Below are 24678 nucleotides of genomic sequence, written 5' to 3'. Positions count from 1 at the left end.
ACATGTGCTGAAACTGCTGTGTATGTCAAGGAAGTTTAACAGTTATGGTTTCTTTTTATAATGCCTGTTGGGCTTGAGATTGAGTTGGTGAGAAGGGATAAAGATACCACACCCAACAGGTCTGTGGAGAAGGAAAAATAAAGCAACAAAACTAGCATATATTGTTAAAATTATGGTTAACAAATTCAGGTGACTTTGGGGGCCCTACCATATTAACAAGGGCCAGAGTGTATCACAAGCTCAGTATACCCCAACAGTCAGAGACCAATATCTAGCTCAGGGACTGGTAAATTTTTTTTTGTAAAGGGCCAAATAGTAAAAATTTTAAGCTTTCCAGACCATATGAGTCTTTGTCATAAACTCAACATCACTGTTGTAGCAAAAAGCAGCCACAGACACTATGTAAACAAATGGTGTGGCTGTGTTCCAATAAAACTTTATTTACAAAAACAGAATGTGCGCTGGATTTGGTCTGTGGGCTGTAGTCTGCCAATTCCTGATCTAGCTAATGGCCAAGCTTCAAATCAATAGTCTACCTCAAACCCCTCTATAACCCGCCCCCCTTCCCGCCCTTGTACCTTTCAACTAAGTCCAGTGAAAACTCTGAAACACTTTTTTCTTTACAAAAGATGAATGAACGGAAGTGGTAAGAAAAGAATGCAGGAGCAACAAAGCAGCATGCTGAAAAATCTCACCCATCCTTCCTTACCTTCATTGTACTACCAATCATATCAACTAAAATTTAGCCTATAATCCTGACCTGCAAGGTGTTGAGGAATGCTGGACTGTGAGCTGCTCAATGATACCCATTTGGAAGAGGTCTCTCTAGAAGTTGGCTCAGAGTTGAAGCACTGGTAACAACCCAGGCCACAGCTATACTCTGTCAGAATCCTGATATTCTGCTTTCAAATCTGCCCTAGGTGCAATGATTTAACACTTGGCAGCACTGGGGTGGGTGGGTGGGGGGAAGAGGGGAAGCCCCAGTTCCCATTGGGTTGAGTTCTTACTTCATCTCATATCTAACACCTCTATCGAACTATGATCTAAGATGGAAAGGAATATCTCAACTATAACTGAAGAGCCTTTCCTTTCTATTTCCCTTGTTCCTACCACCAACTAGATCTTATTTTTCTCCTTTATTAACAGCACCTAGGTTGGTCCATTCTGTCCACCCTTACAGCCTTTCAGAATGCCAAGCCACCTGACCTGTTCAAGGCACAGTTCTCTTATTGATCTTCTAAAAACAATCAGATAAAAGTCGAAGGAGCAAAAGTACCAGACAGTCCAAGGTGTTTCCTGTGTAATTTCCTACACTCAAAACAACAGGGGGTTCACTCTTAGGAAAGATTTCCTTCCTGCCACTAAAAGTCTACACCTTATCTTTGAGGAGGGGGAGTATCTCCAGTTGATAGCAAAAATAGCTTTGCCATAATTTTGACCCCTTACCATTAGCTAAGTCTGTTTTGCCATCTGTGCTGCTCCCTTTGCTGGACATCTTGAATGGTATTTGTTGTAGCCAGCCTAGATTTGAGAGAGGATGAAAATGACATAATTAGGAAACAATTAGCTCTAGGAAAGACAATAAGAGGGACAAGGGGTATTAGTAATACTGTTTTTATAAAAATTAATTTTTTGTGTGCTTAACAGGGATTCTCAGCTGCTGAAAAGAACCCTTTTTTTCTTTTTTTTAAACTGTCTAAATTCCATAAAGTGACATGTCTTTGAGAGATCAGTCACCATCGCCTTACCTTACTCACTGAGAAACTGGCAGTAACTTTTCTGATGTGAAAGGGGGAACTGAAATAAAACCTGGAACAGCAGGCGTATATCAAGTGACAGGTACTGCAAGCAGAGAGCCTCAACTCAATACAAAAAGCTTGAGTTGGCAATGCCCTCCAGGCTTCAAGAATCTTCTGTTATAAATACTAGTAATATGCCACAAACTCTGTAAAATACTTGTCTTCAAAACATGAAGAGGTGGGTCAGATTCTGAATATCATCAACAGGGGTAAGAGCTTGAGCTTTATGTTTCACTAAGATGCCTAGCTTCAAACTAATGAATCTAAAAGGCAGAACTGGAATTAGAACTCAAGAGCACCATACCCCTAAGAAAAAACCTAAAATTCTTTACATTATTTCACCTAATTCAACCAACTTTCTCCAGATGTGTCTTTTTGACAAAGCCCTTGCTAGAAGTCAAGGTACCTAGCTTTTCTCCTATTATGCACTATAACACAGTCATTATTTTTTCAGGGTCTGATGCCTACCTCCTGCAAATTCCAAAGAGCAAAGAATAATATTATTCAGAACAGAATTTTGTTAAGCTCTTTCACTGCCTTGAACAAAAGCTACTAGTAAAAGACAAAGTATGATTATGACCCCAGTCCTTGTACCCAGGCACAATGGCCTCTAATCTTTCAACAGCCCTTTCATTCCACAACAATTATCCCAGAAGCAGCCCCATCCTTATCCTTACCCCCTACTGTCCTCTACAGAAATCCAAGTAGCTTCATAAAGTGTTCTCTCCCAAAAATACGGCTGCCCCCAAATTGCTCATAGTAGGCCAGGGCGGGAGAGTAGAAATACTATGAGAATAGGACTGGAGCTGAATTTGAGGGAAGGACTCCTGGAAGGGTGATGATAAAAGTCAATGCCAAAAAAAAAAAGATTTGTGAAGTTACATAAAGAAAATAGGTGTGAAACAAATTCTGGGGACTCGGGCAAGATGGCGGCATAGAGAGGAGTGGAAGCTAAGTAGTTCCCCTGGAACAACTACAAAAAACCAGAAACAACTAGTAAATAATCCAGAATAACTGCGGGGGGACAAACGAGACCATTCATTCATCATACACCAACCTGAATTGGGAGGAATGCCCGAGAACACAGCATAAAATCTGTAAGTAAAACCTGCGGATCCAAGTCGTGAGACCCCCTCCCCCATAGCCCGAGCTGCGGAGCCGCGTGGTGCCACAGAGAAGCTCTCTCCCAGCAAGTGAATACAGCTCAGCTGAGCTCCAACTGGGGTTTTAAGCAGCGAGTGTGAACTGCTCACTACAGGTACGCAGCCCCAAAAAAACAGACAGAGGCTTTGGGTGACGACTGACCTGGGAGAGCAGGAGGGTCGCCTTGGACCGGGTCTGAAGGGGACTATCTGTTTCTTTTTTGGCTCAGTGAAGAAAGCCCCAGTCATTTTCAGTTTCCAGGGCTGTGACTCTGGGAAGGGTGGAGACACCACAAGCAGAGAGCGAGACCACTGAAATGCTAATGACCTCCACCTGAGGGGTCTGTCTTCTCCAGGAGGAAAGGGGTGGGGCCCTTTCCATTAAGAACCAGACCCCAGAGCCTGGGGGAACACGGCCCTACCTCCTCACACCAGTCAAGAATTATAGGCTAACAGGCATCACCTGCTGGGCAGAAAAGCACAGTGACCCGAGGCATCAAAGGGTGGAGCAATTTTCTAAGACACACCTTCAGGGAAACCAGATACTGAATGTTTCTTCCTTCTGGGACCTGAGCCTGTTCTGGTCTGGTAAAACCTGATTTGGATAACCAAGGAAACCATGCCTAGACAACAGAAAATTACAACCTACACTAAGAAAAACAAAGTTATGGCCCAGTCAAAGGAACAAACGTACACTTCAACTGAGATACAGGAATTTAAACAACTAATGCTAAATCAATTCAAAAAGTTTAGAGAAGATATTGCAAAAGAGATAGAGGCTGTAAAGGAAGCACTGGACATGTACACGGCAGAAATCAAAAGTTCAAAAAACCTACTAGTAGAATCTATGGAAATGAAAGGCACAACACAAGAGATGAAAGACACAATGGAAACATACAACAGCAGATCTCAAGAGGCAGAAGAAAACACTGAGGAACTGGAGAACAAAACACCTGAAAGCCTACACGCAAAGGAGCAGATGGAGAAAAGAATGAAAAAATATGAGCAACGTCTCCGGGAACTCAAGGATGAAACAAAGTACAATAATGTACGTATCATTGGTGTCCCAGAAGGAGAAGAGAAGGGAAAGGGGGCAGAAGCAATAATAGAGGAAATAATTAATGAAAATTTCCCATCTCTTACGAAAGACATAAAATTACAGATCCAAGAAGCGCAGCGTACTCCAAACAGAAGAGATATGAATAGGCCTACGCCAAGACACTTAATAATCGGATTACCAAATGTCAAAGACAAAGAGAGAATCCTGAAAGCAGCAAGAGAAAAGCAATCCATTACATACAAAGGAAGCTTAATAAGACTATGTGCGGATCTCTCAGCAGAAACCATGGAGGCAAGAAGGAAGTGGTGTGATATATTTAAGATACTGAAAGAGAAAAACCACCAACCAAGAATCCTGTATCCAGCAAAGCTGTCCTTCAAATATGAGGGAGAGCTCAAAATATTTTCTGACAAACAGACAATGAGAGACTTTGTGAACAAGACACCTGCCCTACAGGAAATACTAAAGGGAACACTACAGGGTGATAGAAGACAGGAGTGTGTGGTTTGGAACACAATTCTGGGAGATGGTAGCACAACAATGTAAGTACACTGAACAAAGGTAACTATGAATACGGTTGAGAGAGGAAGATGGGGAGCATGTGAGACACCAGAAGAAAGGAGGAAAGATAAAGACTGGGATTGTGTAACTTGGTGAAATCTAGAGTATTCAACAATTGTGATAAAATGTACAAATATGTTCTTTTACAAGGGAGAACAAGCAAATGTCAACCTTGCAAGGTGTTAAAAATGGGGAGGCATTGGGGGAGGAATGCAATCAGCATAAACTAGAGACTGTAACTAATAGAATCATTGTATTATGCTTCCTTTAATGTAACAAAGGTGATATACCAAGGTGAATGCAGATAAGGGGGGGGATAGGGGAGGCATGTTAGACACTTGACATTGGTGGTATTGTCTGATTCTTTATTCTACTTTGATTTAAGGTTATTTTTCCTTTTGCTGCTTCCTAGCTGTCATTTTTTTTCCCTCTTTCTTTTGCCTCTCTACCTTCTTTGACTCTCCCTCCTGCCTTGTGGAAGAAATGTAGATGCTCTTGCTTAGTATGAGCAGAATGTTCAATTAGGATGAACTTAAATGTTTGGAAATGAACAGGGGTGTTGGTAGCAAGATGTGAGAATAACTAACAGTGCTGAATGGTGTGTGAATAAGGTGGAAAGGGGAAGCTCAGAGTCATATATGTCACCAGAAGGAAAGTTGGAGGTCAAAAGATGGAAATGTATAAAACTGAATCCTATGGTGGGCAATGTCCATGATCAACTGTACAAATACTAGAAATCACTTCATGAACCAGAACAAATGTATGACAATACAATTAGAAGTTAATAATAGAGGGGCATATAGGGAAGAACTATATACCTATTACAAACTATATACTACAGTTAGTAGTATTTCAACATTTTTTCATAAACAGTAACAAATGTACTATATCAACACTAGGGGTCAAAAATTGAGGGGGGTTGGTTAGGGATAGGGGAGGTTTAGAGTTTCCTTTTCTTTTTTTCTTTTTTCATCTTTCACTTCATTTCTTGTCTGGAGTAATGAAAAGTTTCTAAAAATTGAACAAAAATTAAGTGTGATGGATGCACAGCTGTATGAGGGTACCCGGGGGCAAGTGATTGTACACTTTGGATCTTTGGATAATTGTATGGTATCCGAACAATCTCAATAAAAATGAAAAAAAAAGAAAAAAAAAAACAAGAAAGAAAACATTATTAAATTAAAAAAAAAAAAAAAGAAAATAGGTGAGCGGCTGTTTGCAGAGTAGGCTGTTTTCCTACTCTTTCTTCCATACATATACATATATCTTTAAAGTATACCTCACACAGCCCTTGTTTTTCCCTCTCAATAGTCCTTGCTTATATTTTTTAGCATCTCATCATATCCTCTCCCCCACCTGCGGTTTAAATTAATTACCTTAATTGCAAAGTCCCACAAAATGGGGAAACTGACTGCACTACTTTGTTAGGATTAAAATTTTAAGTCATAAGCAGACCAGTATATATCAGGTCAACTGAGAAAAAAATCTGTTTTCCCACCTCCAGTATAAAAAATGTCTACCACACCATACTTTTCATCCCATTATTATTAGTCCCAAAAAGAATGAAAAAGGAGCTCCAGAGAACTTTTCTCAAGACAGAATCTCATCACTTTGTACAGAAGCCCAGACTGCCTGAACCTGAGACTCTTACGGATCTAGAAAACAAATGTGCTTTCCCAGACTCCATGTCCACATGCTCACATGTGCGCATGCACGCGCGCACACACACACACACACAATCCACATTAATTAATTTCTCTAGGAATAAAATAAATAGATATTTCAATATTTTTCTTCTATACATGATGGGATCATCTTGCATACCCCTTTGGGTGTATACATTCCCTCTCTGGGGAACCACTTCTCTAAAAAGAAGTGATGGTAATAATAAAATATAACTACTTTGAGGATGAGCTGTTATTCTAACAAGGCAATATATATTTCAATCAAAATGAAGACACTTAAAACTATCTTAACTCTAGGGCAGAAATTAGAGTAAGTGCCCAAATTCAAGCAGGCCAGGATGCTATTATGTGCTGTAGGTCTCATGCATAGCAGCCAGTCTACAATCTGTTCTACCACCAAAAAATACAATCTTAGCTTATGGTCAGAGGTTAAGGACCACATCTGACCCAAATCCAAAATACTTTCTTCATTCTTTAATACAATGCATTCCCAATAACATGCACTGTTTTTACCTTGATCAATTTCCCTGTAAAATCGAGTCCAGAGTCAACCATGTTGAGCTTGGAAGAGCTGATGAGCTCACTGCCCCAGGTAGCTGGGGGAATTTAATTAGATTAGCTCTACTACTGCCTGTACTCTAAAAATAACCACAACTCTTGCCAAACTAAAGGTTAAACAGTAAACTTCTGGGGGATGGGGAAAAAGACCCAAGTGTTATTTTAATTTCAACCTAAGAGATTCCGGTGGCCTACATTTTTCTTAATAAAAATAATAAGGATTATTAATAAGGATAAGGCCTAAAATTTTAAATCAATTACATGACAAAACATTAACTAAAAACAAGCAGAGAAGGAGTTAATTTACTGGGTAAGAGTATTCTGTGAAAAAGAGTACCAAACATCTATTGTTTAAAACCACTGGGGCTGCTTTATTTTCCTGATATTGACAAAAGATTTGTATCAGAAACCATGTATAGAATAACAACTGGACATCCAAATGCAAACAAACAAACAAACAAAAAAACACAACAGGATCTCAACCTGTATCTTGCACAAAAAATATATAAAACCTAATTCAAGAAAGAATTAATAAACTGGCCCTATCAAAATTAAAAATGTCTACCCATTGAAAGATACTGTTAGGAAAATGAAAAACAAGCTACAGAAGGAAGAAAATATTTTCAAAACACATGATACACCCACTAAAATGGCTACCATCAAAAAAATACTAGTAAGTGTCAAAGACGATGTGCAGGAACAGAAACACTCATTCATTGCTGGTAGGAATGTAAAATGTTCAGCCACTGTGAGAAACACTCTTGCAGTTCCTCAGAAAGTTAAATACAGAATTACCATAAGACCTGGCAACCCTACTTCTAGGTATAGAGCCAAAAGAACTGAGAGTGGGGACTCAAACAGATATTTTCACACTGATGTTCAGAGTTGCTTTATTCGCAATTGCCAAAAGATAGTAGCAACCCAAATGACCATCAACTGATGAATGGATAAACAAAATGTAGTATATACAAACAACTGAATATTATTCAGCTGTAAAAAGGAACAAAGTTCTGATACATGCAACAACACGGATGAACCTTGAAGATATCACGTTGAGTGAAATGAGCAAGATACAAAAGGACAAATATTGTACGACCTCATTGATATGAAATAACTGGAATAAGCAAACTCATAAAGTCAGAAACTAGAATATAGGTTGCCAGGGGCTTGGGGGAGGTAGCAAATGGGGAGTTAATGCATAAATTGTACAGTTTCTATTTGGATTGATGGAAAAATTCTGGTAATGGATGGTGGTGATGGTAGTACAACACTGAGAATGAACTGCGGTTAAAGAGAAAAATTTTTTTAAAAAATTTAAAAACCTATAGGACTGTACAACAGTAACAGTGAACCCTAAAGCAAACCATGGTCAATTGTTAACATTACAATTTTAAAAATGCTCTTTCATCAATTTTAACAAATATACCACATTAATGCAAGGTTATTAACAGGTTGGTATATAGGACCTCTGTATTTTCTGCATGATTTTTCTGTAAACCTACAACTTCTCTAATTAAAAAAAAACAACACATATGTGATAAAAGACTACATGTAATCAGAACACACACACACACACAAACACACATACAAACCTCTCATAACTGAACAGTAAAGGGAAAAAAACCCGCCAAATTCTTTAAATGGGTAAAAGCTTTGAACAGACGTTTCACCAAAGATGTATGGGTGACAAATAAATACCTGAAAAGATGCTTAACATTATTAGTCATTAAGGAAACGCAAATTAAAACCACAGTGAGAAATCACCACACACCACTAGAAAAGTTAAAAGGAAAAAGAAAAACAATGAAAACCTACTTGATCAAGTGCTAACAAAGATGTAGAACAACTAGAACTCTGATAAGGAATGCAAAATGGTACAGCCACTTTGCAATACAGTTTGGCAGTTTCTCATTAAGTTAAACATACACCTACCACACAACCAAGCAATCCCACTCTTAGGTATTTGCCCAAGAGAAATGAAAATACATGTCCAAAAAAACCCCTGTAGGTGAATGTTTTAGTGACTTCATTCAGATTTGTCATAAAAAACAAAAACAAAAACCTGTATGCAATCAAATGTCCCTCAGCTGGGTCATGGATAAACAAATTGTAGTATATCCACACAATGTAATAATGCTCAGCAATGAAAAGTAATGAACTACTGACACACACAACATGCGTATCTCAAACACTTTATGTTAAGTGAAAGAAACCAGACTCATATAGTTACATAATATTTAATTCCATTTATAGGACATTCTGGAAAAGATAAAACTATAGGGACAGAGAACAGATCAGTGGTTGTCAGAGGGTACGGGAGGGGGAGCTTGAAGTTAACTGACAAAGGGGCATGAGAAAACTTTTTGGAATAATGGAAATGTTCTATGCCTTGATTGTTACATGACTATGTATTTGTCAGAATTCACAGAATGGGCTACCTAAATAAAGGATATATTTTACTGTATGTAAATTATACCTCAATAAAGCTGACCTAAAAAAAAGGGAGAATGGAAGGAGAGTAGGGAGAAATAAAGAAATCATGCAAAGTGTTAAATAACAGATGAAACACAACAATCAAAAATACTAAATTCTCAAGGTTGTTATTATTAATAGAAGTTGTCTAAGTGGCCAGTATGTCACAGCAAATGAAAGCAAAATGTCAGGTCTTCTCACTTGTAAACATAAGGGCTGAAAGGATTTCTGCTGTAGTCAAAGCTGCCTGTGTGATTTATTAGCAATGACGCATTAAAGTCAAAATGAATTCCAAACACATTGTCATGGTGATAATTAAGAATATCAGGAGCTTAAAAAGAAGTTCAAAGTTCTATCAGTTGTACTATTAATTTGCATTGTTTTCTTCTTCTTCTTCTTTTTTTTTAAATTTCTCCCAAGTCCATTTTAATTTTTTTGGAGTCAAGAGCCTATGAAAACTGATCTGATAGAAACATCGATATCTAAATAATATTATTGTCCTTGACCCCTTTACTAAGACCCTGAACTCACTCTCAGTCAGTTCCCATGACTTGCATAATCCCAGCATTCTCTCAGGGCAGTCCAGTAGTCTTGCTTGGTAAGCCTCATTCTGCTACCCTAGTGCCCAGCTCTCTTACATGAATGTCCATATTTAAATGACACAAGGTTTTAGAATTTCCTCTGAAACTGAAAGGTGATGGTAGAAAATACCTTAATTATTAGTAAGACAGTTATCTGAGAGCCACACAGTCCCTGGTTCCTCTTGGGAGGACAGATGTCCCATAATACTCATAACTGAACAGCTGTTCAGGACTGATATCCATCCAAAGTACAAATTTGCTTTTCAGTTTTAGGTCCCAAAGTCCATCTGGAAGCAACTGGACCTACTTTCTCCACTGCCAATTTTGGTTTTCCTGCTGAAATGGCTCATTTTAAATTCATTCTCTTCACCTTTCTATTTTTCTGCTTCACTACAAACACTTCTCCAAGCCAACTTTCCTGACTCATGCTGTCAGCCACACTCACAGTGTTTAATTAATGAGACAGAGAACCTCAGAAAATGAAATTCAAAGTGTGACCCCAAAGATACTGAAACCCATACTATATAAAATATGTTTATGGTGGGCAGGCCCTTAAATACAGGCCATTCTCTATCAAGTATGAATATACTGCACTGTCTCCTCTAGTAGAAGAGTAGAAAGGAAACTGAATGTTTCTGAATCAGGAAAATTAATTTCTATTCCTATTATCCAAAAGATTTCACAGCACAGGACAACCCAATTGTACAGTGGCACTATGCCTCCCATTTTCATCCAAATTAGAGGCCTCTGGCACCACCCAGTGGCCCATCTGTAAACAGACACGCTAGTACATATTAGTACAAGGTAATATGGGATCTACAAATACAAGTGAGGCAGTCATGATCTTTCTGGTAGCCAATAATCAAGGAAAATGAGTGAATAATTAACTATGATGAAAGAGATAAAAGTATCAGTAAAGATAAATAGAATGTTCATAGTTCAACAGAGGAAAAGATTAATGTTTAGTTTCAGGTAGAAGGAAGAATAGGATTTCAATAGGTAGAGTTGAGACGGGAAGATTTTTTAATGGGACCAGAATAGAAAAGACGTGGAAGTTGAAAAAGTTGCTATGTTTAAGAAAACATATGGGTAATCTGGTTTGTCTAGATGGTAGGGTAAGTAACTGAGAAGTAGAGGGTCGGTGGATATGTGTGTGTGACAGAGAGGGGTTGTGGGGTGGGAGGGAGGAGGAGGCAGGGAGAGTAAGTGTGTGTGTGTGCGCCCATGCACATGCTTCAGGGCTCTGAAAGGCAATACATGGCATATATAGTTTATTTGGTAAGCAATGTAGAGTCACAAAGTTTGTAAACAACAACAAAAAAAGTATCAGGAAGTTATTCTGTCAAGAGTAATTAAGATGGACAGGAAAGGAAGAGAAATAAGTTGAAAAGCTATTATAGTTGCCCAGAGAAGAAGTAATGAGTGCCTGCCTTAAGTTGATAGCAGAAGGAATTGAAAGAATGGGATCAATGTGAGAAACTTTGTAGAGGTAAAATTGAAAGTATCTGGCTCAATAAAGAACTATGGAAGCTGAACAATAAGCTTGAATCTGGATGCCTAGAGGAAATTAAGTGCCATAACTGAGAAGCTGGCTTGTGGGGGAAGAAAATGAAATTGATTTTGAATATGTGTAAATAACAAGTTGACATGTTGGGAAGGTAGTGGGAAACCAATATAGGTCTGAAACTTGAGAAATAAATTAGGGTCAGAGATACATATTTGTGATTTATCTATGCAGAGAAGCTTCAAAATCAAATACCTTGAAAATCACACCTCAACTTAAAAAACAAAAAAGTTAAGTACCTAAGAAAGCCCTGAGAGAAAAGAAGTCCAAAGAAAGAATCTTGGGGAATACCTACCCTTAGGGAAGTGAAAGAAGAGCGGGGACAGAAGGAGAACAGAAAAATGGTAGGTGAAGTAGAAGGAATGGGAAAACTAAATGCCTTGAAAGTCGAGAGATCAAGTTTCAAATGCTACAGAGGTACAGAAAGATGTATACTGAGAAAAGCCTGTAAGAGTCAGAACAGCTTTTACCATGGAAATACCTGAGGGATTAAATGGGGATGTTGATTTTCTCCATATTAAAGGATCATACAACTCTAGAAGTCAGCTATCTCTTCAATTTAGTTCTTGAGGCCATAAAAAGTATTTCCTTACAAACTCATTAATCATAATCTGAGACCAACCCATGTCTAAACAACTTTAAGTTTTTAAAATTCTTATTATCTTGTCATTTGTATAGACCTTTTATACTTTCTATACATTTATATAAGAAATATTTAATTCTAACTTTCAGATCATTTGCTTCATTGTTTGGCATTAAAGAGCACCTATTTTAAAGACAGATGGTATAACAGAAAGAAAAAGGCTTTGGCAATGGAAAGACTTGGGTTTGAAGTCCACCACTACCATCCACTTTCAGTTTCTTTTTTAAAATAGGGTATCACTACCTTGCAAGAGGGTTTTAGAGGATTAAAAACAACATATGTATGCAAAGAGACTGTCTGTATATGGTATGTATTCAAATAATTATTTTTCCAGCTTCTCATTCCTGGTTTCAGACTGCATTTCCTAGAGAATCCTGGGCTTCTCTGCCACTCAGCAAGGATCCTTCAAACACTGTACACAATAAAGGACACAGTTTCAAGTCTGTGGAATCTGCTTATCCGCTCTCACTAGCCTTTTAAAGAATTCCAAGAGCTCTCTGTTAATACCTTCTTTAGAGCTTATTCATATTCTATGAAATGGGATAAAACAGTTTACCAGAGAGCTCACACTGAATCCCCCTTTTAAATTCCTCTATCTCTTGAAGGTTCAGAGGATAACCAAGATGGAGGACTGCAAAGCAATCACCACAGATAATGAGGAAGATGAGGAGGTCCTCCATCGGCCAAACTATGAATAAGGAACATCATTCTTTCCTTGAATTAGTGCCTTATCTCTCTGTTGGTAATATCAAATGCCTTGTGTTTACAGTTTACTGACTTTAATTCTAACAACAGAATTTTAGAGTATGTTAGGAATGCACTCTAACCCTTAAGTGCTGACCTTCAGCAACAGAGCTAAGGAACTTTTTATAATAACATTCAAGCCATGTATCTTAATGTAATGATTCTAAAATCATTTTCCATTGTGCTTCAACCATGAAATGCTTTACCTTTACAGTAAGAATCCAGTACCCATTACCAGTTTTTGCCATTCACTTTTCAAATTTTTCTTAAAATAGTTGGAAAGGACTCTAGAGAAATGACAGAGTGATGCTCCAAATGTACAACTAAAAACAAAACCGTGAAACAATAAGGAAAGAGAAGCTCCTACCTGCATTAGGCTAGAGGACAAGGTATAGTGCTGGGTACCAAGTAAGGTTAACAAAATATACCTAACAATGTGGCAATGATTACAACATACCAGAGAAATACTACCCCTTGGCTAGCATGAAGGTAAATCCTCTAATAGCTTTCCATATGGCTAAGAACAACCAGGAAGAACAAAAAAACATGGGAGACCAACATAGATGCTTCACAATAGAACTTGGCCAAATCTCCTTAAACCTCAGAGGATAAGAGCAAATATCTAACTCTCAGATACAATGACCAAAATTTTTACAATGACCCAATCCATTAAACATACCACATATCATCAGTAAGATGCCATCTTGGTCATATTAATCACTCCCCAAACCTCTACTGACAAACTCAGGGGCAGGCTCAGTTCATTAATTTATACAGAGTATAACACATTTCCAAAGTAAAGTAAATATTTGAAAAACTGGGCTTCTAACCCAGGAACTATGTCCTGTAGAAGTAGAGAAAAAAGACTGCTATAGAGAAGTGGCCAATTCATAAAAGTCATCACATACTAATTCTTGAAGAGTTTTCAAGGACATCCTTCTCACTCCAAAAGAATGACTGAAGGAGCAGGTAGCCCCTTTTCTGACCAATTTTAACAGTGATGAAGTTTATTGGGTACATTCATGAAAAAAAATATGAAAAATTTCAATTATTATTGTAATGCTAATGTAATACTCACTGGCATTTGGCTCGGAACTGAAAATAGGCATAGTCACTACCCCCATTCCTGTTACTGAGACAAATATGGTTCAATTCACTCAGCTGCCTAGGTTCCAAATGGGTGAAAGTAAAAAGCAGATTATCATGGCCCGCTGATAATCTAGTAAAAAAAAAAAAGCTAATTCCTTCTCAGACATTAAAAAATTAACTCTAACACCAATGTTATGCAATAAAAAGCTCTCTTTGGACACCTGTTTGTTTTATTATCTGGGCATTTCTTAGAAATGTTTAGAATTAAGTTTTCTGCAATAGAAATAATCTAGTAATAAATCTATCTAGTGAAAGCAGACTTCAGTCACTTCATGATTTTAAAAGCCTGTAACTCACCTGATAGAACACTGGTCCTAAAGTAAGAAACCTCTGAAGAGCCCAGTCACCCACAACAGGGTCCATGTCTATAGAACGCCTTATACTAGAGTCGATTTTTTTTTTCTTTTTTGTAATACGGTTTTATTGAGGTATGTTCACATACCCTACAGTCATTCACAGTGTACAATCATATTATTCATGGTACCATCATATAGTTGTACATTCATCACCAGAATTAATTTTTGAACATTTTCTTTATTCCAAAAGAAATAAAAATAAAAGTAAAAAGAACATCTAAAACATTCCATCCCCCTCCACCACCCCCATTTTCCATTTAGTTTTTGTCCCCATTTTTCTACTCATCTGTCCATACACTAGATAAAGGGAGTCTGAGCCACCAGGTTTTCACAATCACACAGTCACCATGTTAAGCTATGTAGTTATGCAATCGCCTTCAAGAATCAAGGCAAGTGGGTTGCAGTTTGACAGTTTCAGGTATTTCCTTCTAGTTATTCCAATACACTAAAAACTAAAGAGGGATATCTATAAAGCACATAAGAATGCCGTCCAGAGTGACCTCTCAACTCTGTTTGAAATCTCTCAGCCACTGAAACTTTATTTTGTTTCATTTCTTTCCCCTCTTTTGGTCAAGAAGTCTTTCTCAATCCCATGATGCCAGGTCCAGGCTCATCCCCAGGAGTCATGTCCCATGTTGCCAGGTAGATAACCACCCTGGGAGTCATGTCCCATGTAGGGGGGAGGGCAGTGAGTTCACCTGCCACGTGGGCTTAGAGAGGGAGAGAGAGAGAGAGAGCGCGCGCGCCACATCTGAGCAACAAAGGGGTTATCTAGGGGAGACTCTTAGGCATAATCATAAGTAGGCTTAGACCATTTGCTTTTGAAAGGTTAAGTATTATTTTAAACTGGCAACAAAAAGGTTGCTTTCTTTTAGCTCTCTCTGCAGACAAGCTTTTGCAACACTAGTCAACACTAAGGGATCTTAGCACTAGGAATGACTCTTCTACATTTAATAGACTGCTGTATACTATGCCCTGCCAGACTGATGGTAAAAACTAAGAAGTCACAGCATATCTAGTCCCTCACTCCAGCCACGGTAAGAAATACTTCCTAATAAGATGCCACAATTCTTATGTAATACCTAAAACCCTGAAATATAAAAATATCTTCAAAAAGACAAGAAATTTACAGTTGTGGCCCACAGAGTAAGAATATGGATTCACTGTACATGCTGATGTCACCTGGAACATAAAACATTAAAACTTTCCTGAAGGTTGGGGTAGGAGGAGAGGTTCTTATCTAGTGCTTAAGATAAAAAATGTTCCAAGTTATGCTTCTTTCAACATATTTCCTTTTCTCCTCCCATTCTTTCCCCCCTCCTGAACACAGATCTGCAGATCTCAGGCTTAAAACCACAAATGATACAAATGCAGTCTCAGCCCACCTTGTGCCCCACCCTCTCCATGTCTTCACCTTTCAAATGAGAATTTGGTGGTAATGAAAGTTGATCAAATCACTAGCTTGAATGAATAAATTTGATTTCATCACAATGCTACCAACACTTTCTTGATTTTCATGTGACTCTGCCTCTCCTAAAAAGATGTAGAAGAAAAGCCAACAAAAGAAGGTCAAAAACTTTTCATCTGTGTTGTCATATTAAGATAGTCCAACTGTGGAAATGAAGAAAATAGAAAACTATGAAAAAAAAATCATAGTTTCCTAGTCTTCCTTAACTTCAGAAAGAAATGAGATCTTTTCATGATCTAGTTCTTTAAAAGCCTTGATAAGGATCACTACAAATCTCACAAGCTTGGAAAAAATGTTTTTCCTCCATGGCAAAAAAGAAAAAGTATAAGGGGTGCCTGGAGTAGCGATGGTGACCAACATTACAGCAGGAAGGGAAGGAATTACGATACTGTCAATTCTGATCAGGTGTGCTAATGGAGAGACCAAAACAATGAACAAAGGACAATTACTGATGTTTAGTTTAAGAATACACTTAGAGATATACATACACTGACATGTCATATTCCCTCTGTCTGTCCTCTGGTCAGGAGCCCCTACCACATTGACCGGAATCACGTTGAGAAGACAACCCTAGGTAGGCACCTACAAACCAAACATCTAAGCTGACCTATTTAAAATGAACTTTAAAAATTAACCAGGAAAACATGTTCTAAAGCAAAATGCAAAGAAGTGTAAACTGAAGAATAACTTATTCAAAGCGATATCAATGATGTATAAAGAAAAAATATTTTTTGAGTGCCTATCATGTGCTAGGCATAATTTAAGAGCTTCATATAGGCCCTCTCATACAATACTCACAATGACCCTGGGGTTATTCCACTTTTACAGATGTGGAAATCAAGAGAAACGTTAAGTAACTTGCTCAAGGTCACACGGCTAATAAATCTTAGTAACACTATTTCAACGTAGGTCTATCTGGCTCTAATAACTACATTTTTCCCTTTACACTTTTTATGTCTTATACACACAGACCACTGTTAATAATCTTATTCGAGTACATAATAAGCATTTTAAAATTGGGACATCTAGTGTAATAAAACTTACCAGTGTCATTCTCAACTTTTCCTACTACAAATCATAAAGAATCAACCACACCTACCTTCTCCAGCCATTCAGCTATTCTCTATATCTCACAAACTTTAACCATAGCACTGTTCTCTGCTACCAGAAACCTAAGAACCTCACAAAAATTACACTTACAAAAAACTCTAAAGGACAGGCAAGTAGGTTCTGACTTCCTCTTTGGCACTGGCCCACAATGCTGAGTGCACAGGATGATTCCTCTGCTGACCAAGAATTCTTCACAACAGCTATAAAAGAGCAACTGCTATTTGATTTTTAACCAAAGATTTATCACTACCTATGTCCTGAAAAGTTGGAATTCTAAGGTGGTCTGGACTCAAGACACAAACTAAAGGCAGCACCATTCATTACTCCCCAGCTTTTGTGAAAAGCAGCTAACTTTCTTTAAATGGCAAGGCACAACAATCTGAAGCCCTGAGAAAGGAAAAGATTTGATTTGACAAAAGGTCTGAAAAGAACTCAAGCAACAATGTAAGAAACACAATCCATACAAAGCCAAAGCACAAGGCAAATGAATAAAGAAGAAAGGGGGGGGGGGGGTGTGTGGGAGGGGGGTGGGCATTAATGTCCAAGCTTTTTAAAAGATATACAGCAGTGTTTAGGGCTGAAAATCAAGATGCCCAGCCAATTAAACTTGTAAAAGTAATTTAACCAGAGCTGGAACACAGCCAAGAACAATACCCTTACTCTTTAGGAAAGTGGTAGGAAGTTTATGACTATAGTGGTCAGCACTTGAATATCAGGACAGGGTCTGTCTTGAACTCAGGAATTTAAATGCCTTCAACTCCTACTCACCTTTCCTCCTTTATGACTGAAGTTAAGGCCAGGCTGAGCTTCTGAGAAAATAGGTCTGTAGATTTACTGAAGGACTGAAAAAAGTTAAAGTTTAAGTGGCAAAGATGTTTCTTCCATAAAACATAATAAAATTATGCATACATTTTAGCATTTTTTTAGACCTCTTCAGAACTATTCAAATTCAGAATAATTTATCTAATTCTGAATACTGAACAAATAACGCACACACATAGTTACGGAAATAAAATAAAACAACAGGGGGATTAAAGGCCATGCCAGTAACCTTCCAGTTCCACCAAAACATAAATGTCATTTAAAAGGAAAACTGAATCTGTGCAATGCTAAACCATAACCAAACAACCTCTCAACAAGAAGCCCCAGAGCAGGGGGGAAGTCCCGGAGAGAATGTGATAGCGCTGGTGCCGGTTTGTTTACAGACTACAGCAACAATCATGAGTCAGAAATTCAAGCCACCAGATGCTTTCCAACTAACAGGAACCAAATGAGACCGTTCTACGGTGTCCTGAAAGGTTTGGGGGCGGGGTAGTTAAACTAAGAAAATTCTATTATAAACGGTACGAGACCAAAAGGCAACAACTGACTCCCGGGCTCTTGGACCTCGGACTTCCGTACAAGGTGCTGGGCCCGAGAACTTGGCGTGGGGGAGGGGGGCACATTACGCGGCAGCCTTGAGGTGATGGGGAGACTCAAGACGAGCCCCGACCCGCAATCCGAACGGAAGAAAAGAAGCAGACAACTTGGTCACCCGATGAAACAAGACATCCCTGTGTACTGTGGGGCTGGTTCTCGGTGGCTACCCCAGGGCTGACCTGAGGAAAGGGCAGCCAGTCCTTCCAGTGGTGACTCGGGTCAGGGGAAGGAGAAGACCCGAGCCCTGGGAGCCTGGGAAAAGGGTCAGGACCATCCTGAGCGGGGACAAGCCAGGAAAGAGGGGGAGCAGGCCGAGCCGGAACGAGACACAGACCGAGTAGGTCAAGGGGGGGGATGTCCGGCTGGGGCAGTTACAAGCACGGAAGCCAGCGAGGCTCAGCAGCCTGTTTCCAGTCTCGGGTCATCCTTCTGCCAACAGTTCCTCCGACGGTTCCAAGCCCATCCGCCCCGTCCACTGCCACCACCAACGCCGCCGCCATCTTACACTGGCCAGCAGCCGCCACCACCACCACCGCCTCCGCTGTCTGCGCCTGCGCTTGCGCCGCCACGCTTTCCGGCCCGTTTGCGACGACGCGCTCGAGGAGACTGAAAGAAGAGTGGTCACGCGAGCTTAAGGCTCTCAACCCTCCAAGGACGCACTAGGGGCGGAGCTTAAGGCCAACGGAAAACAGCGCGGTGGGGCGCCTGCGCATTACCAATGAGGCAAAGTTGTTGTAGTGTTTTTGGATGGCTGGCTTCCCTCGTAATATTCAAGCCAAATGCGAGTTAGGGGCTTCCCATAAGTTGTGATGAAAACAGTTACAACGGGCTGGCTGGCAATTTTCTGGGCGACCTCCATCCATTCTTGCCCTATTTTTGAACACTGGGAAACGCGCAATTCTCGCCAGATTTCTCTTGAAAACACCGCTTCCTTTGAAGGCCGTTTTTTAAGTGGTTTCTAGACCATTGAGGCCTGCTTCCGCCTGGGAGCCCCCATTTACCTGTTTTTAAAGAACAGGCTCGGAAGCTTGAGTTGCAGCAAAGCTGAAAATTCAAAGGGCTCTTTCTCCAAAGAGGGGTAGTGTGTTGAAGGGTCTCAAGAATGGGCCAGGTGATGTCTGATGATTCTGAAACCCTACTTAGTTCTAACACCTAACAGAAGGGTACAGAGAATCTCTGATATCAAGGGCATTCCCAACTGACAGGCTAGAGGATTTTTTTGACCAGAAGATGAGTGCGCAAGAAACTGATCCCTTCTCACCACCTCAACCACTACCACCCTATTCCAAAACATTCCGTACCATTTAGACTACTGCAAAAGAGGCCCAACTGGTTTGTCTACTTCCATTATTGCCCTGCTACAGTTAAACATAGGAAGGCCAGAGTGACCTTTTAAAATGTTAAGTCAGATCATATCATTCCCTTGCTCAAAACCTCCAATAGCTTCCCTTTACACAATAAAAATTAAAATGGTCATGGTGGCCTTTGAGGCCCTATGTGATCTGGTGCCCACCTGTTTATGATTTCATCTCTTCCCATGCTGGTTAGTTCACTCTAGCCTCATTGGCCTTGGTGCTGGGTTACTCCAACCAAAGCATGTTCCTTGTACCTTCTTCTTGGAATTTATCTATCAAATCTTTACTAGACATGTTCTCTCCACTTAATCATGCCTCTACTCAAATGCTACTTCTTCAGAGAAGTGGAGCTCAATTATTCTAACTAAAATGGTACCCCACAGCGCCACCATCTTCTATCCCCTTACGCTGCTAGTTTTTTCCATAATATTTTCACAACCTATAATTATATATTTACAATTGAACTTACACAACTAGAATATAAGCTCTATGAGGTGAGGGACTGTGTCGTTTTCATCTTTGTAACCCCAAAACTTAGAACAGGGCCAAGGCACTGAATATGTGCTGCCATTCTGTTCATTCTTTCATTCATCCAGCCAACAACTATTTACTGAATGACCACTACAAGTCAGGCCCTGGTTGCCCTATTCTACTTGCTGGGACAGTAGGAGTGAATAAAACAAATCAAGAATCCTGCATTCATGTTATTTATTATTGCAGAGCTTGAGGGCTCTGGGGGAAGAGAGGGACACACAAACATAATTTTGTTATTATTTTCCTATAAAGGAAAATAAAGCAGAATAAAAGTGAGTTACTGGGGTGGGTGTGCTCTTTTATACAGGGGGCTCAGGGAAGGTCCCTCTGCTGAGGTGACATTTGACTAAAGATCTGAAGAGTGACCATATATATTATATACATATATATATATATATATATATATATATATATATATATATACATATATATGGGGAAAGAACATTCCAGGCAGAGGGAATAAAAAGGTAATAGACCCTGAAGCTATGGTGGCTTAATATGTTCAAAGAGGGAATAAGGTAATAGATCCTGAAACTAGAGGGTGTGCTTGATGTGTTTTCAAATAGCCAGGAAGTCAGTGTGACAAAAAGAGCAGGTAGGAAATGAGTGTGGAGAAACAAGATGGGAGCCAGATCACTTAAAGACTTACAGACCAAGGTAAGGACTTTGGATTTTATCCCAAGAGTGCTAGAAAGCCATGGAAGGTTTTGAGTAAAAGAGTGACATGATCTATCATTGAAAAAGTTCACTCTGGTTGTTTGGGAACTGCTTGCAGAGGGGGTGGGGTGCAAAATAGAAGCTGAAAGACCAGTTAAGAGGCTATTGCAGAAGACCTAGGAAGACAAGAGGGTTACAGTGGAAGTGGTTGAATTCAGGATGTTCTTCAAAGAAGGAGTACAGATTTGCTAATAGAAATGAATGTGGGATGCAAGATGAAGAGAACAGCCAAGGATGAATCAGATTTTATAACTTGAGTAACTGGATAAAATGACACCATTTGCTAAGATAGAATACCTGAGGGGCATGAACAGGCTCACACATGACATTTGGGAGGAGGGGGGTGGAATATCAAGAGTTGTATTTTAGACATGTTAGGTTGGAGATAGCTATTAGATTCCAAGTACAGCTGTTGAATAAACAGTTGGAAATAGAAATCTGGAGCTCACTGGAGAAGGAACAGATGGAAGTAAAAATTGGGGAGTTACCAGGGTATCAATGGTCTAGATAGCCATGAGGGTGGGGAAAGCTCACTCAGGGAGTAACTGTGGAAGAAAAGAGAAGCCATCTAAAGACTGAGCCCTCTAACCATGAGGCACTCCAACTAGTAGAGACCAGAGAAGAGGAATACCCAGAAAAATATATTAAAAAGGAGCAGCCAGAAAATAGGAAGAAAAAGAAAACCAACTGAGTGAAGGGTCTTACAAACCAAGTTAAAAAAAAAAAAAATGCTTTGAGGTCACCATAAACTGTCATTCCTGCTTAAGAGATTGGGGTTAAGATGACTGAAAATTCACAACTGGATTTGGAAACATGAAGGTTACTGAAGACCTTGACAAGTTATCTTAGTGTAAATATGGGAATAAAAGCCTCCCACTCTGCAGTCTAGTTCCTGTGCTCATTGCTTTGTGGACACCACTGATATTACCAAATCAATGAACTCATTTCTTTCTTTTCTTGGGCTTTCCTACTGCATTTGAGGTTATGATGATCAGTACCCCTTCTAGCAGCTCAATCCCACTGGTTTCCATGGCATTATGTTCCATGATTATATTTATATTTCTTTTGACCATTAATTTCATGAGTTTCTCTTCCTCTTCATTTTCAGTTTAAACCACCATCACCATAATGACTCCCAAGTCTTCATTTCCAAGCCAGAGTTCCTCAAGCTTTACACTTACATATCTGATGGCCAATGGCACTTTAGCATTCCAAAATGGAACTCACATTTGCTGTATGCTCTGCCAACACCAAATTGCTCCTACTTTTGTTATCTCTTCATTAATATCACTATCCACCTGTTTCACCTAGCAGAGCCCCAGAAAAGGATTCTTGCTCAAGTGATCTGGGAGAGTGCTCACAAGTAAAACCTGTAATGGAGTGAGAGAAGCAAGGTAGAACTGGGAAAAAAGCTAAGGAAAGATATGAGTTAAGCTTAACTTCTATTGGGAACCCTGGAACATAAATGACACTGCATTTGTATCACCTTGAGGCAAAGAGGAGGTTGGATTTTCTACCCTAATACCAGTCATTGGCTGTGGAGCTGCCCCGGGAGGGCATAACCTCCCAGGAATTTCCAGAAGTGGCATCTGTTGGCACAGAAGGCAATTCTCAAGAGAAGGATGCAGCTGTGAAGCATTAGGAGCCAACACTCACATTTCCTGGTAAAGGGAATCTGGACAGGATACCAATAGTATCTACCATGGTCCACCCCTAGCTTTGCTCAGATCCATTTGCTTTTCACAGTAATACTCTATCCAGGCAGTTTCTCCAACATTCAGTCTATGGTGACACTTAGAAAAGGAGCTGCTGGAGTTGGTCCTGAGGCCATAAATGATATTCATCATTTCCCTTCCCTACCACCCATTCTAGACTCATCTCCCCTTGGCCAGCACTTCTGCTGGCCTTGGAGGCTTGCCTAATGACATCACTCAGACTTTCATCCCTGAGGTAGCCCATGGTGTCCATGCCCCTCTCAGAACATAAGTGTTGTACTTACCCATTTATGTTAAAACTGAGCACAAGAGGACCAAGAGATATCCCAGGGGATCACGCGCCCCAAACACATTCTTCTTTGCCCCCGTTATGCAGCAGCAATCCTACCTCCTCATAACAAAGAGAGTCAATTATCCTTGACAGTATAGTAACTTCTTTGTCTGATGGTCTACCGGCATTAGAAGCCTGAAGTGCCATCAGCCATAGCTTTAAGTTTACTGAGATTGCCTAGTGGAAGGATCTCTACTCACTCTGGGAACCAGGACCTCCAGAACCACAGAGTTCAAAGTTTCAGGGACTGGAAGCACAAATTCCTCAAGTGGCTTACTGGGAGTGATGTTGAGTAGACACTCTTATTCAGTCCTTTGGTTCCAGACCCCATGAATTCTACCTGTTGGGGATAAAGCCATCTATTATAGCCATTTAGGTTTATACCGCATAATGAAGGATAGTGGCCTCATCTACAACTGCACCTTCAAAAGGCCATTCCATTGATCTTTCAGGTCAAGATAGCTTCTAGATGGACAGGTATCTTGTGGGCCCAGGGAATACCATGGCCATGTGTCCCTTGTCACACCCACTTCACCATTAACTGGGCTCCTTGTTCCAAGTCATCATTCTGTATGTGAGTCCCTGGATGGTAGTATTGGCTGAGACACTGCAGGCAGAATAGGCAAAGCATAGTATGTTAACAGTTCTGGTCAGATTAAGTTGTTGTCTTTTCCAGAAATGAAAAGGATTCAATGTAACCAACTTGCCACTGGTTGTCAGCCGGTTGTCTTCCATGGGGAGTGGTACTGAATTGGGGGTTCAGTATTGGTCTTTGTTGCTGACAGGCTGGACATTTAGCAATAACAGTTGACAGATCAGCCTTGGTAAAAGGGGAGTCCATAGTAATAGGGTAATGAATAGTCTCCATCTCTGCCATGCTGGCGATTCTCTTCATAAGTTCACTATGCAAACATTGTGGTAGCTGAGGCAGTCCTGGCCAAGTCATACTGTCTGGTTATTATTTAGTGCTTTTCTAGTGGCCCTTAATATGCAATATTTTATTAGGTCCTACTCCCATGGATCCATCCAAATGGTCTTGACCTGACCTTCTTGTTCCCCATCTTCTTATCTTGCTTCTTCAAGCCTTTGACCAATCAGCCAGTTAATCATGAATTCATGTGTATCCTTGCTCAGGCCACTTATCTCTCCAGACAAAATGATTAGGTAGACTGTCTGAAGCTCTACCTCTTGAAAGGATTTCCCTTCATCATTGTCTTTCAGGCTACCTCTGAGTGGAACTGTTGTGAGGCAGCAGTCCATATTTAGGTTACTCTAACATGTATCAAGACACTCCATCTATGAACCAGACCTGTATTTACCTTTTTCTGTCAGATGGTTGAAGAAGTTTGCAATAGGTGTGAGCTGAGAGTAAACTGTCAGTACAACAGAGATAGGTGATATGGGGGTCTGGGGCACCTTGTTCAATTTAACTCATTTGTTCCCACCAAGGACCTTCCTGAACATACCATTTCCATTCTAAGATGGATTGCCATTATACCCACCCTATCTTATGACTTGATAGGTATGGCAATAGCCAGCTCATAGTCTCTAACAGAGCCTAACAGCTTATTAGGGGATGCTTTGCAAATGGTGAGACTTTGCTGCAGATGGTGCCATCTTGCTCCAGAACCCTAGAAGTGTGTACTAGAACTCTACTACTGGGGATTGCCAGAGAATCCAAGAATCCACACACCATCTTCTCCTAGCACCGATAA

At 39.9% G+C, this 24678-nt stretch overlaps 1 protein-coding gene across 6 annotated transcripts in view; it reads right to left on the bottom strand.

Moving 5' to 3' along the window:
- The window catches only part of DCAF8 (DDB1 and CUL4 associated factor 8), a 41670-nt gene extending 22776 nt beyond the window's left edge, over positions 1 to 18894 (bottom strand). For 3 of the 6 annotated variants that reach the window (XR_005215185.1, XR_005215186.1, XM_037825580.1), the window contains exons 1-3: positions 18646 to 18810; positions 17661 to 17734; positions 1447 to 1521 (exon numbers count right to left, since the gene is read on the bottom strand). Coding sequence is in view for 4 of the 6 variants with exons in the window: in XM_037825580.1 (XP_037681508.1) it covers positions 1447 to 1495 (49 nt within the window). In the remaining 2 variants the exon portion in view is untranslated. The other 3 variants (XM_037825581.1, XM_037825583.1, XM_037825582.1) reach the window with 3 other exon arrangements.
- Between the last annotated feature and the right edge of the window lie 5784 nt (positions 18895 to 24678).

The sequence above is a fragment of the Choloepus didactylus genome, chromosome 2 (assembly GCF_015220235.1).
Source record: "Choloepus didactylus isolate mChoDid1 chromosome 2, mChoDid1.pri, whole genome shotgun sequence".
Taxonomy (NCBI): Eukaryota; Metazoa; Chordata; class Mammalia; order Pilosa; family Megalonychidae; genus Choloepus; species Choloepus didactylus.
Note: the sequence above shows the minus strand (reverse complement) of the source record. Positions and strands in the feature narration are given on the sequence as shown.